This window comes from Myxocyprinus asiaticus, chromosome 43 (assembly GCF_019703515.2).
Source record: "Myxocyprinus asiaticus isolate MX2 ecotype Aquarium Trade chromosome 43, UBuf_Myxa_2, whole genome shotgun sequence".
Taxonomy (NCBI): Eukaryota; Metazoa; Chordata; class Actinopteri; order Cypriniformes; family Catostomidae; genus Myxocyprinus; species Myxocyprinus asiaticus.
Window position 1 is genome coordinate 1,272,107 of NC_059386.1, and position 14,302 is coordinate 1,286,408.

The 14,302-nt window shown below is 37.1% G+C and overlaps 3 protein-coding genes across 7 annotated transcripts in view; 2 read left to right on the forward strand and 1 right to left on the reverse strand.

Annotated features, from left to right (window-relative positions):
- Positions 1–8,404, forward strand: part of LOC127433371 (sodium-coupled neutral amino acid transporter 9-like) — a 40,095-nt gene extending 31,691 nt beyond the window's left edge. For all 3 annotated transcript variants that reach the window (XM_051685224.1, XM_051685226.1, XM_051685225.1), the window contains 4 exons: positions 3,331–3,444; positions 3,521–3,669; positions 7,077–7,166; positions 7,309–8,404. In XM_051685224.1, the coding sequence (XP_051541184.1) occupies positions 3,331–3,444; positions 3,521–3,669; positions 7,077–7,166; positions 7,309–7,474 (519 nt within the window). In that variant the 3' untranslated portion in view covers positions 7,475–8,404. The remainder of the gene's footprint in view (positions 1–3,330; positions 3,445–3,520; positions 3,670–7,076; positions 7,167–7,308) is intronic.
- Positions 1–14,302, forward strand: part of LOC127433385 (uncharacterized) — a 257,954-nt gene that overhangs the window by 75,036 nt on the left and 168,616 nt on the right. The window lies entirely within an intron of this gene.
- The window catches only part of LOC127433377 (SH2 domain-containing protein 4A-like), a 36,654-nt gene continuing 30,977 nt past the window's right edge, over positions 8,626–14,302 (reverse strand). For all 3 annotated transcript variants that reach the window (XM_051685235.1, XM_051685237.1, XM_051685236.1), the window contains 3 exons: positions 11,876–12,006; positions 10,707–10,924; positions 8,626–9,451 (listed from right to left, as the gene is read on the reverse strand). In XM_051685235.1, coding sequence (XP_051541195.1) covers positions 9,359–9,451; positions 10,707–10,924; positions 11,876–12,006 — 442 coding nt within the window. In that variant the 3' untranslated portion in view covers positions 8,626–9,358. The remainder of the gene's footprint in view (positions 9,452–10,706; positions 10,925–11,875; positions 12,007–14,302) is intronic.

Here is a 14,302-nt window from a genome sequence, read left to right on the forward strand (position 1 = left end):
ATGTATGTAATATACTGTATATATTCTTTCACATTGCGGTAATGGTATTATATTGAACATCTTTTTTCACATTGTGTTGAGAATTGGGGGATAAAGCGTGCGTAATTGTCATGAAAATGTCACAATGTAAAAAATCTTAATGGCCCTAAAAATAAGCTTCTTTTTCTATAAGCAACATACAATTATTAGGGGCAAAGCACCAAAAAGTATATGACCATCTTGGATGGTGACATTTATCGTCTTTTCACATCCTCCAAACTTCGTCTGTTTTGCCCAGAAAGTGATGAATGTATTTTGGCAATGCTTTGTCCTATTGAATCGAAACTTGGTATGCTTTGTCAAGACCATGATCTGAGGGAATATGCTAAGTTTGGTGACAGTGCCACCTATGGGTAAAAAAAGAGAACTAACCTACACTTTTATGCGCTGACTCTAAACTTGGCATGTCTCTTTGCCAGTGTTGAGACATGTCAACTGAGTGGCGTACTGTGTAAAGTTCTAGACTATTGTTCCAAAGGTTGTGGGTTCGTTACCCACCTCGGCAGGACTTACAGTTGAATTTCATTTGTACTGGAGGTCTATGTTCTTACTAAATAGTAGCAGGGCTTATCCCTGATCATTTCTGCTTGCATGTATTCTTATTATTATTATTCCTCTTTTTTTCCGATGGGAGTTTAAGGCAGCACTATAATCTGTACATGAGAAAACTGTGGGTGGGTATGAATAGCTCCCAGACCAGGTTTGGGGTCTCTAGGACAAACTCTGTAGCTTAAAATGCACTTTTCTTTTTCTTACTTTTAAACATTTTGGTCTAAAAGTAAAATTCTTGCTTCTTCCTCATGGTGATTTGAATGCAACACTTACATACAACTCCACCTATTACAGTGGCCGCCATGATGGATTGTGACTTTATAGTTTTTCTGCTGTTATCCCTACCAAAAATTGCTAAGATGATTTTCAGACCGAGCTGCACAGAATTGACTGAACAGAATTTAGATTTTCATCTTTGTTGAAAAGTAATGACAATGCATAGTTGACCGTAGTGACTGCTGTGTTGACTCTCAGATTGGTATGTCCCTTTGGTGCCTGTCAATGTGGTGCAGTGGATAGTGTGCAGAAATGTGGAGTAGAAAGGTACGGGTTCGATCCTGCCCTGGGGTGACTTGCGTAGTGGTGTTGGTTTGCTTTGCATGTCATATTCAGTCTATCTGTTCTTTGTGTCCTCCTTAATAATAACAATAAAGCTTTATTTTCTATAGCGCCTTTAAAAGTTGCATCTCAAAGTGCTTTACAAGAGAAAAATAAAAATACATTGAAATACAAAAAAGAAAAAGAAAACATGCAATCAGAACAATTTAAAAAGAATACAATAATAATCACAGAAAAGCAACCCTAAAAATGTGAGTTTTAAGAGATGATTTAAAAATACTAAAAGATTCATCATGTCTAACCTCAGAGGGAAGAGAGTTCCACAGTTTTGGAGCAAAAGAAGAGAAGGCCCCGTCACCCATAGAACATAGATGAGGAGGAGGAACAGATTCAGAGGAGCGGAGATCACGCATTGGAGTGTAGGGGGTTAAAAGTTCAGACAAGTATTGAGGGGCCAAACCATGCAAAGCCTTGTAGGTAAGCATGAGAATTTTAAAGTCTACACGAAACTTGACAGGGAGCCAGTACCAGGACTCCAAGATAGGAGTGATGTGATCACTTGTCCTGGTCTTAGTCAAGATTCTAGCAGCAGAGTTTTGCACATACTGCAACTTATTTAAGGTAGATTTAGAGACCCCAACAAGTAAAGCATTGCAATAATCAATACGAGAAAATGCAAAGGTACTGATCAGTTTTTCAGCCACCGAGAAAGATAACATGGGGCGCAGTCTTGCAATGTATCTGAGATGGAAGAATGATGTTTTAACAGTATTCTTGACATGAGGATCAAATGTTAAATTTGCATCAAATATCACCCCCAGATTTTTTTTATTTTGTTTGAAAGTCCAGAGCAGAGCCATCCATATTTAAGGTTAAAGAACCAGCTTTACGAAGACCAATGAGCATAACCTCAGTCTTGTCACTGTTGAGACAAAGAACATTTTATTTCAGTAATACATTGTGCAAGAAAGGCGACAGCCACACATTCACCAGGTTTTGAATGGATGTAAATCTGGGTGTCAGCTGCGTAAAAAGGATAATTAAGACCAAGAGATCTTAAGAGTTGACCAAGGGGAAACATGTAAATGCTACAAAGGGGCCCAAAATCGATCCCTGAGGAACACCACATTTAACCAAATCAACCTTGAACCTACATCCACCCAAGGAAACAAACTGCCGACAATCTGAGAGATAAGACTTGAACCGGTTTAATACAGTATCAGTAACACCAAAAACTGTCTCAAGACGAGTGAGTAAAAGAGAATGATCTACAGTTTTAAAAGCGGCACTGAGATCAAGAAGGATCAGAATTGAAAGACAGCCAGAGTCCGAAGCTATTAACAAGTCATTTGTGACCTTAACTAATGCCGTTTCAGTGCTGTGGAGTTTGCGAAAGCCAGATTGAAGGGGCCCAAAAAGATTGTTTACAGTGAGGTGAGTGTATAATTGAGAAGCCACAAATCGTTCTAAAATGTTTGCAAAGAAGGGAAGATTAGAAATGGGACGAAAGTTGTTAAGATTGTCCAAGTCCAAGTTAGTCTTTTTAGGTACAGGGGTTACAGCAGCAGTTTTAAATGCTGCTGGCACAATACCAGTGCACAGGGAGTCATTTATTATACTCAAGACAACAGGACACAAAGACACAAACATCCTTAATGGGGTGCAATGGTTGCCGTTTCATTGCTTGGTCTTATAGTTGCTGCTTGCAGCTATTTATTTTTATTTTGGTGTAAAACAAAGTAAGTTTCTTGACTGGTTTTGTGAGAATCACTCATGTTTTATACATGCAATTCATATTATTTTGTAGTTGACTTTATGTAGTGGTGCTTGCCAATGCTATTTCATACTTCAGGTTATTGAATAAACCCCTAAACCTCAAGTATTAAACTTCAGTGTGTAATTCATTATGCTACAGAAAACAATCACATGGACTTGAATTGAGGGAGGTACTGAGTCATATCTAGAGACTTGGGGGTGAACTCTGTTTTTAGCAACTGCCCAGAACTCCCTAGGAACCACATAGTAATATACTAAACTCAAAAACACTTTAACCACATGGCAATGTCCTGGCAAGCGTCCACAACACCAAAGCAGAGGAAAACATCACTCACGTTTTCTCCAGAAAAGTTCTAGTTAGAAGTAAAGAACAGTGTTGCATGTAAATTGATGTTGTGGTTCCAGGTGCGGGACCTGTCGTTGGCTTACCTTCTCGTGGGGTTAACATACCTATACGTGGGTGTGCTGATCTTTGCTTCCTTTCCATCACCTCCGCTGTCTAAAGAATGCATCGAACCAGTAAGACACTTGCTTTACAATATCACAAATGACATTCAGTGTGTGGTGTTTTATGTTGACCTCTGCTCTGTTGCAGAACTTTCTGGATAACTTCCCCAGCAGTGACATCCTGGTGTTTGTTGCAAGAACTTGTCTTCTGTTCCAGATGACCACCGTTTACCCTCTGCTGGGGTATCTGGTGCGGGTGCAGCTGATGGGGCAGATCTTTGGTGATCATTACCCGGGGTGAGCGGACTGCATCACACACATCCAGTGCTTTACAAACACAGAGTAGCCCTGAACTCAGCTGTAATGCCAGTAGTGACTTCTCATTGAAATATAATGACTTTGAGGACATTGATCTGGATCTGTATCTTTGCTTTTGTTTTATGAAAATAACACAGCAGATTTCATTAGATTTACAATATATATTTGCATGAGTGTTCTAAAAGAGGTTGTATCATGAGGAATCCAATTGAGCTCAAAGCTTTGAGATAAGAGCTTTTGATGTACTATAAAAACATACTGCAACTTTTAGATCTCAAAACTGCCTCCCCAGTCCAGAATCTAGAAATCAAGAAAGTACTGATGTGAATAATACAGTCATAGTATGATGGTGATTTCACTGCTGAACACCTGTACAATGAACTTTACTAACGGGTCAACATCCTATGTATGTGACATTAATTACTATATCCACAACGTAAACATAATATTATTTATAATATTATTATCTGCACAGACAATGAAGCAAATGAACAGTGGAACTTGAACTGACGCTGACGCTCTGACGCTAGTCATAATGCGTAACTTGTGTTGTGACTACGCTGTTTCCTTAAAAACATGCTACACGTAACGCAAAATCCTAAACGTGAGGAATTCACTACAGAGTTGCTTCTAAAAAGTAGTTAATCCTTCAGTTTATTCATTATATGCGTTTTATTTTATGTGTATAACATTTATGTTGTTTAATCTTGCATATTAATCTTGCGTATTGATCTTATGATAGGTTTGATATATGTTTAAATAATTCTAAGTCGTTAATACATTTTTCAGTTTGGTCTGTTACAGTTTAACCCTTAAATGCACAAGTCTGATCTTTAGTGATTCCAACCTCTGTACTTATCCATTTTTTGGAGTTATGCCCAGACCTCTTTAGTATTCTTCAACCTTGCTCTTCTGAATAGTGTAACAAAACATAAAAATTGCACACACATTTTTTTTTAGAACTGCTTAATTACCAAAAGTGTGTAGGGTCATTAAGGACCCGAGATATGTAATCATGTCAGGGTTTGTTTTTGTTTTTTATCTTCCATAAATCATGTTTTTATGATTACATATCAATATACACTTACTGAGCACATTATTAGGAACACTATGGTCCTAATAAAGTGCCCGACATGGTCTTCTGCTGTTGTAGCCCATCTGCCTCAAGGTTCGATGTGTTGTGCATTCTGAGATGATATTCTTCTCACCATAATTGTACAGAGCATAATTGTACTGATTTACTGTAGACTTTGTCAGTTCAAACCAGTCTGGCCATTCTCTGTTGACCTCTCTCATCAACAAAGAGATTCCGTCCACAGAACTGGCGCTCACTGGATGCTTTTTGTTTTTGTCACCATTCTGAGTAAATTCTAGAGACTGTTGTGTGTGAAAATCCCAGGAGATCAGCAGTTACAGAAATACTCAAACCAGCCCGTCTGGCACTAACAATCATGCCACGCTCCAAATCACTGAGATCAAATTTTTTCCCCATTCTGATGGTTGATGTGAACATTAACTGAAGCTCCTGACCCATATCTGGATGATTTTATGCACTGCACTGCTGCCACACGATTGGCTGATTCGATAATCGCATGAATAAGCAGATGTACAGGTGTACCTAATAAAGTGCTCAGTGAGTGTAAGTTTACTATCACAGAATATATATTTCTTTGCTTATTACAAGACAAATGAGTTCTATATTCATACAAATGACTACTACATCATGTTGATTTTCTGTGTGACAACAGTGAATTATCAGTATTTTAGATGCGTGTATTTTTATACAGAGCCTTACAGCACAAAATTACTTAAATATTATAAAATTACTATTGCTTTAGTAGTAGTAGTAGTATTACAGTGAATATTACATAGCTATACAGTAGTTATGTTTTTCTGTCGTACTTTTAACATTTAAATTGAGCCTTTGTTTTGGCGGGTGCTTTTATTTTGAAGCTCTTTCAGTTTCTGTGTGATTTTGATGCTAGCTTCTCACCTCCAGAAAAGTACCTCTGTGACTAATTGTGATTATTAAACAGCAAAAGGCTGCTATTTAATTAAATGTAGAATGTATGTGCCTTGCACTACAAAGTGAATTAGTCCTCTGATCATCTGCTACAAAAAAAAACCACACAATACTCATGATGGTGTTTTCCATGTATGAGCCAAGGAGCTCTAAGGGTATGATCAGCCAGTGTCAGCACAACACCAGATCCATACATTCACAAGTGCTCACATTTGAAGCATGCAGCACAAGCAAACTTTGTCTTATTAAATCACAGCCTTTGAGGTTTAATAATCCCAAAAGGACATAACTTGGTTTTAATTTGTGCACTGAATGTTTACATACTGATATTCGTACATCAGATGGTATTGGTTTTTGGAATCAGAAAAGTTTTACGAGCATGGATAAAGCACATTAGTGTGGTATTGGACCCGAATCCGATACCAGTATTGGTATAGGGACTTAACTAGAGTGTACATGTACATATGTTGTATGATGTTTCAGTGATTTGATTTACATTTGACATTGCTATTTGATGAAGAAACAACACTGAGTTAAACTATAGCAAGTACAACACATGAACAGTATGATGTGACTATTGTCATTTGGGTGTACTACTGAAATTATGTAAGCTGTGTGTCTATTTAGACACAAAGTGTCTGAGAAAATACATATGTGTAACTTATGTGTTATGTTTAGCTCAATATGTGTCTCATGAAATTTCAATGTGGAAGAAATGCATCCTGTTCTATATTTGCTGCATCATCTCTTTGATATATGAAAAATAAAACATCAGAATATATTCTATTCTATTATTTTGTAGATCCATTTGTGATAGATATATGTGCCGGGTCTCTAAAGACCAGAGTATGTAATAATGTTTTGAGAAGCACCCAATGCAGGGTTAATACATGTTTTTATCCTTTTGCATATTATTGATAACTAAAATGTCATTTTTGTCGACTTAAATTCCATTTTAGTCAGAGTAAAATTTAGTAAAATGAACAAATATTACTTGATGAAATATTTGGAATCACGTTACAAACGAGCGGCTGAAGTTGATCATTTTACTCTGATCTGAACAATTAGAGCGGCACATTTCAGCACAGATTGATTTATGAATCGGTCACAATGTCATGTAGCTGCACAAAGAGGCTGTTAGAGAAGGATGTGGCTGTTATAAACTATATTGAACCAGACAGTAAACTTGTGCTCATGTGAGAATGCAGCAAAACATGGTTACTCATGTCACGTCAAGAGGTTGTTTCTTAAAGGCACAGCTGCAAAAAATGGAATGTATAATATGAGCCCTTTAAAGGTTCGGCCTTGTAGAATGCATCAAAATGAACGCATCTTCATAAAGCCCATGTTTTTCCGTTCATAGTTTCCTCCATGTGTTTGTTCTAAACATCGTTGTCGTTGGAGCTGGAGTTCTCATGGCCAGATTTTACCCCAATATTGGCTCTATTATCAGGTATGAGTTGTCATTTAAGGGCTGTTGCTTCAAAGTCCTGCTTCCCTTTTTAAAATGATCTCTGTATTGCATCTTCTGGGTGTGTGCATGTAATACTGTGGAGGACATTTTTGGTAGTTGCTAATCTTTGCTTTCATCTCAGGTACTCTGGGGCGATGTGTGGTTTGGCTCTGGTGTTTGTTCTTCCCTCTCTGATACACATGATCGCACTGAAGCGGCGAGGCGAGTTACGCTGGCCATCCGCTGTCTTTCACGGGCTCCTCATCCTGCTCGGTGTGGCCAATCTGTTGGGACAGTTCTTTATGTGAGACCCCTGTGCCTTCAATTGAATTCATCACACATGACTTCACAGTGTAGAATTGAGTTCTCACTTCTTCTGCGGTTGGGAATCGTTCCTCTTGTGCTTCTTACAGGACTGAAGTCATGACACTTGGACGACTAACTGACTAATCAATGTAGCAGTGGGTTTTATTTCAAGGGACTCGAGGCACCAAAATGTTTCTGTTTACACATTTTAATGGATTTTATTAAAATGATAGATTTAGCATATTGTTTTTATCTGTTCCCATTAGCTTCAGACAAGCTACTGGATGCTGTCATCAGGGATCTAATCATTTTTTCTTTTGTTTTTGCTTTTCATTTACCTGTAAATTTAATCAATCAAATCACAATGTATCATCTTTCTCCCTGATTTCATTAATTTGGTAAATGTGGAGTGGAGACGAACTTTACCATAGCTAATAATGTGCTCCTGCAAGATGCAAGAATATACTGTAGAAAATTACACCCTCTTTTTAAAACTTTAGTCAGTATCTTCGTCATATTTAAAACAAATTACACAGATCAAGCTGTTTCACTGGTAATTAACACTACATGAAGTGTTCAGTGTAAAGACCCAGTTTTGACTGTGACAGTGTTGTGTAAAATGTATTGGAATTAAACCTGCATAAATAATGGATACATAAAGGGAAGCAGAAGTGTCTAGATTCGGTTACAGGTTATGTTCATGATAACTGTTTCTTGTTGACTTGATATTGTGTTTGTTCTGATTCAACAGAAGAGTAACACTCTGATGTACTTTATAAATCATATGCCATGGATGAGGGAAGCTTCGATTTGCACATGTCTGTGAGGTTCCAAAGCTTGTCACTTTTAATGTATTTGTAAATATCATTTTCTGTCCAAACAACGTCTTATGTTCTTGCCTATGCTGTTATGAATAATAAATAATACATGTAAGTGAAAGTATTGTGAATTTTCTATTTTAAAATAAATTGTATTTCAAACTTCGAATTTAAAATGGTTAAACATGTTTCATGGCTTTATTTTAAAAAGATATTATTACCAGTGTTGTTAATGGAGATTGTTCTCATTTTTACCAATTTCCTTCAAAATAGTTTTTACTCACTTGATCGTTTTTTTTTTTCATCTTGCAGTCTAACTTTTTATTAAAAATAGTGTCAGATGAACAAAACAGCATAGTCCAAAAATGTGTTTTCAAATGTATGTTGGGGTTAAATAGTAAACAGTGAGTGCATTTGCATGTACACCAAGACACTGATAACTACCAAAAATGTTACTCAAAGAATGCAACAATGCAAGAAAACTGTGTTTACGTGAGACTCTAAATCATTGATTATTGATTATTCTCTGCTTTTGACGTCAAAACATAGACATGCGCACATTGGATGAGTCGGTTAAATGTAAAATCGAGAAATGGGCAAAAACTGTTAATGTCCTTATCCTGACAAAGTAAAAAGCGTTTAAAGCGTTTACATGCGTTTAAAGCGTTTTTTTGGCTTATTAATCAAAACCGGTGTTAGATTGTGCATGTAAATGCACTCCGTGTTAAACAGAGTGAATTATGTAAAGTGTGTATATAGTAATCCAGATAATGTCAATTCTATTAAAAGAAAAATGATAATCTATTGAGAAAAGCACTTCAAAGGCAAAATCATCATATTACAAAAAGAAACATGCTATTTAAACATGGAAAAATCTATTATTGGATTCAAATAAAATTCAATACAATTAATTAGGGTGCCTCTGGAAATGTGACAATAACTGTAAACACAATTCTAGTACAATGATTATTCATTATGTGCATTCAGAGTTTATAATTTTGTGCAATGACTCCTGCAGTACATTTGTTCACAGTGTGAACTTGTTTGTTCATGACAGTGATGTCATGTTCAGCTGAAGAGATCCGTGTAGTCGGCAGCACCTGTTCTCTGTCCACACGCGTGCAGTAGATACTCTCCTCCAGATGGGCTCAGTGGCTCCACCTAGTGTCAAAGACTGCCTTACTATTGTATATTTGCAACAAAGCAAAAAAATAATAAATAAAATAACAAATAATCTTTGAGAGTGAATGGTCCTGGCTTCAAAACACGATTGTGTATATAATGTAACCCTTTAAGCTCTGAAGGTGTTTTTAAACATTTCCTGTTTCAGTGGCATACCCTAAATTAAAGGCTTATAACTAAAAAAAAAAAAAAAGGGTAAAGTGTTTGGTATCATTGTAAAGATTTTTTTTTTTATTACATAGATTATGCTACATTCTGAGACTCTCACCCTAAGAAACTGATGAAATTTTTCTCATTTTTCTGATTTGGCATTATATATCTGGGGTAAATAAAGTGGCTCCAAAAAACTGCTTTTGTTTTGTTCAAACAATCAAAAGTTTTAGCATTAAAACAATTATTTATCATAGTCTTACAATATAAACATAATAATTGTACATAAGAACTAATTACACATGCAAACACAACAATGACTAAAGGTTTGCATAGCATGCAGACATGATTTTAGTAATGAGATTTCACAGAATGAGTTTCATTCTGTGTCATTTGAGTCATCATTGAGTCTGTGTCATGTTCTTGGCACCATCTCCTGGTGGTCATATGTAACATTGTGCTTCATGTGGATTATCTAATGATCTATACATCCGATTACATTGTGTGTGGACTCGTTTGAAAGATAATTGTCTCCTCAAAGTAATGGAATGTGATATTTTTTCGCTAAGTTATAAATGAAAATGCGGCATATAATCAAGAACACAATTGTCAAAGAAATATACTTAGCTATTACTTGCTATATTTTTGTCTGTGAGTAAAACAAATAGGCTGGTTGTATTCTACTCTTTGAGAGCTTTCCGACAACAAATGACACATGACTATTTGATCAGTTTGATGGTTTTACTGACTGCAATGATATGTACAGTACAATTTTTTTTTTATAAATGATCAAAACAGAACACTTCTGATTTGTCTTCAAATTTCAAAGCACTTGTTCTGTTTTGGTCATAATGTCTACATGCATTGGAAAGTACAGTTTCTAAGCTTTTAAACGATAACACATTTTTTGTAAGACTGTAGTTATTAATATTTTGACTTTTTTTTTTTCATGGGCCCATCCAAGCTTAAAGGGTTAAAACCAAGCAGAACTATTTGTGAGTGACTGTATATCAGGTGCATTTGTTACAGATCATTTTGGTCTAATTGAACCCCTGGTCACACACACACAGGAATAGTGCGTTACCTGATGATATTCCACCAGTTCTGTGAGTGTAGTGAATTTGATGTGGTCTCCTAACAGCATGTAGCAGTTCTCTGAAGCATCTATGAGCAAGTGCTTGATTCCCTCTTTAGATCGGTAAGAAAGCACATATCCAAAGATTTTCTCGCTCACACGCACCAGGAAGTGACCGGCCTCCCCCTCGTTCAGCAGTTCCTCTGCCTTCTCACGAGATATTATACCTGATATTAGTAGGAAACATCAGATTTTACAGCTGCAGCCATATCAGAAATGAACTTTTATATTAAAGAGCAATATTTGTCCCGTGGAACCGATTTTTTAGAGGCACTGTCCACCTTTATGAGAACATATTCTTTTTCTAACAATATATAAACAGTGAGTGTGCCTCACTTTATTTTCCTTTTTTTTTTTTTCTTTTGCAGTAAATACTGAATCATTTAACCCCTTCAGTTCTGCTGCATTTTTTGAAGTCGGAAGCGCACAGTTCTCTCTAGAATGTCTTGTATGTTGAAGGATAAAGGTTTGTCTTCACAGAAATGACTGGAACAGCCAAACCTGTTTATTAGAAGGTGGCGTCCACATCCTTTTTATAGTATACCTGCAGGAAATGCACCAGCAGTCTGACAGGCTGTGTGTTGAACTGTTTAACAGCAGAGGGAAGCAGAGCAACACAAACACTGCAGCCGCCACTGCTGAGTCATTATTACTAGATTTCCTTCTATTGTGGAAAGTTGACTTAACGATTGTATAAATGCACTTACATCATAACCTTCGGCAAATTATTGTATTCACCTCAAATCCTGTTCCTTTGAAAAGTCTGCAGGTGTGTTCAGTTCGAGAAGTTAAAATCATTTAAAAGGATCCTAAGATTTGAGAACTCCAGCTAAGATGTGAACACTTTTAAACAAACTCAAACCTTTTAAAGTGAACTAGCTAATCTTGGGAGGTGCTGCGAGTATTGTTTTGCGTATTACATGCACTGGAACTGCAAAACTCCCCAGATTATCTTTATTATCATATTCACACATTTCCAAATATGTCAAGGCCAGGAACAGCGTAAATGCACAGAGAACTGGGTTCTTTATCACTTGGATCAGTTTTTGGTCTGTACTAAAATGTAAAACACCCGTAGAAGTTTAATTGTGGACTAAATTAGTCATGTTTTTCCTCACCGTGGAACCAGGGGGCAATTCGGCTCTGGTCAAGCTGGAAACCTGCTCTGATAGGCAGCTGTTCCGCCTTGAACCAGCGAATGATGTGCTCTCGACTAGACGTTGACAACGAGCGGCGCAATTCTTGCTTCCTGTCAGTCAGAACAAAGAGATATTTGATTACTTGCATGTGTCTTTAAAATAACATGAAATCATTAGCCACCATGCATCACGTCTCTAGACAGGAACTGACAGGGGCATTTTTAAAGCCATCAGTGCTTTTGAATGTAACAGATGACATGTTAACGGGAAATCCTTGTGAATACATGTGACTACATAAGCAGTCTGCTGTATGACATTCCTGAGATGACTGACATGAAAAGACTTGACATACAGCTGAAAGAATCTGTGACTCTTAAAACAGGTCAGGTAACATTTGCTTAATCCAGTTTTGCCAGAGTGAAATTATTGGCACGAGTGCTCAGATTATTCAATTTTATCTATTCTTGATTTTAATTTTATCAGTTGCATCCATTCTGGTTTAATATAATTAAAAGGTACAAGCGTTAACTGATCTGAACTGAACAAGCGTTATGATCTTTTAAACCGCTAGCAACTGTGGGTGGTTACTAATGCATTGCTATGTGTTTGTTTACTGGTCCAAGTTCAAAGATTTAATCTCCAAGTCTATATATGGCTCATGGTCCCTCTTTAAATAGAAGTCAGTGGGATTTTTTGCCCATTTTATTGCCCATCAGGTGTAATTTGTAAGTCTGATCTCTTATTAAAGTAATCACACATTCTTCTCAACAAGACACATGATTTGATGTATCATTCATGTCTGTAGCACGAATTCTGAAGGACAATTTACACACTGAAATTCTATGAGTAATAGTAATAGTATGGAGCCCCTTAGAGGACAGGGAGAGAATTTATATTCTTATTGCGAGGGAATGCAAACTATTGCGAGGGAGCGTAAAACTTAATGAGAGGAAACAGCAAACTTATTGCAAGGGAACGGAAAACTTATAACAAGGGAAGGCAAAAGTTAATGCAAGGGAACACAAACTAATGCGAGGGAACACAAACTTTTGCAAGAGAACTCAAAACGTATTGCTAGGGAACGCAAAACTTTTTGAGAGGGTATGCAAAACTCAATGTGATGGAATGCAAACTACACTGAGGAAACACAAACTTACTGCAAGGGAACGGAAAACTTATTACAAGGGAAGGCAAAACTTCATGCGAGGGAGCACAAACTATTGCGAGGGAACACAAACTTTTGCAAGAGAACTCAAAACGTATTGCTAGGGAACTCAAAACGTATTGCTAAGGAACGCAAAACTTAATATAAGGGAGCGCAAAACTTATTGCTAGGGAATGCAAAACGTATTGCAAGGAATTGCAAAACATTGCGAGGGAACGCAAAACTTAATGCGATGGAATGCAAACTATTGCGAGGAAACGCAAAACGTATTGCAAGAGAACGCAAATTATTGCGAGGGAATGCAAAACTTATTGCAAGGAAATGCAAAACATATTGCGAGGGAACGCAAAACTTAATGCGACGGAATGCAAACTATTGCGAGGAAACGCAAAACGTATTGCGAGAGAACACAAACTATTGCGAGGAAACGCAAAACTTATTGCAAGGAAATGCTAAATGTATTGCAAGGGAACACAAAACTTTTTGAGAGGATCCACAAAACTTAATGTGATGGAACGCAAACTACACTGAGGAAACACAAACTTACTGCAAGGGAATGGAAAACTTATTACAAGGGAAGGCAAAACTTAATGCGAGGGAACACAAACTATTGCAAGGGAACGCAAAACTTATTGCGAGGGAATGCAAAATGTATTGCAAAGGAACGCAAACTATTGCGAGAGAATGCAAAACTTATTGCGAGGGAATGCAAAACTTATTGCAAGGAAATGCAAAACGTATTGCAAGGGAACGCAAAACTTAATGCAATGGAATGCAAAACTTAATGCGACGGAATGCAAACAATTGCAAGGAAACGCAAAACGTATTGCGAGAGAACGCAAACTATTGCGAGGGAATGCAAAACGTATTGCAGGGAAATGCTAAATGTATTGCGAGGGAACGCAACACGTATTGCAAGGGAACACAAAACTTTTTGAGAGGATCCGCAAAACTTAATGTGATGGAACGCAAACTACACTGAGGAAACACAAACTTACTGCAAGGGAATGGAAAACTTATTACAAGGGAAGGCAAAACTTAATGCGAGGGAACACAAACTATTGCAAGGGAACGCAAAACTTATTGCGAGGGAATGCAAAATGTATTGCAAAGGAACGCAAACTATTGCGAGAGAATGCAAAACTTATTGCGAGGGAATGCAAAACGTATTGCAAGGGAACGCAAAACTTAATGCAATGGAATGCAAAACTTAATGCGACGGAATGCAAACAATTGCAAGG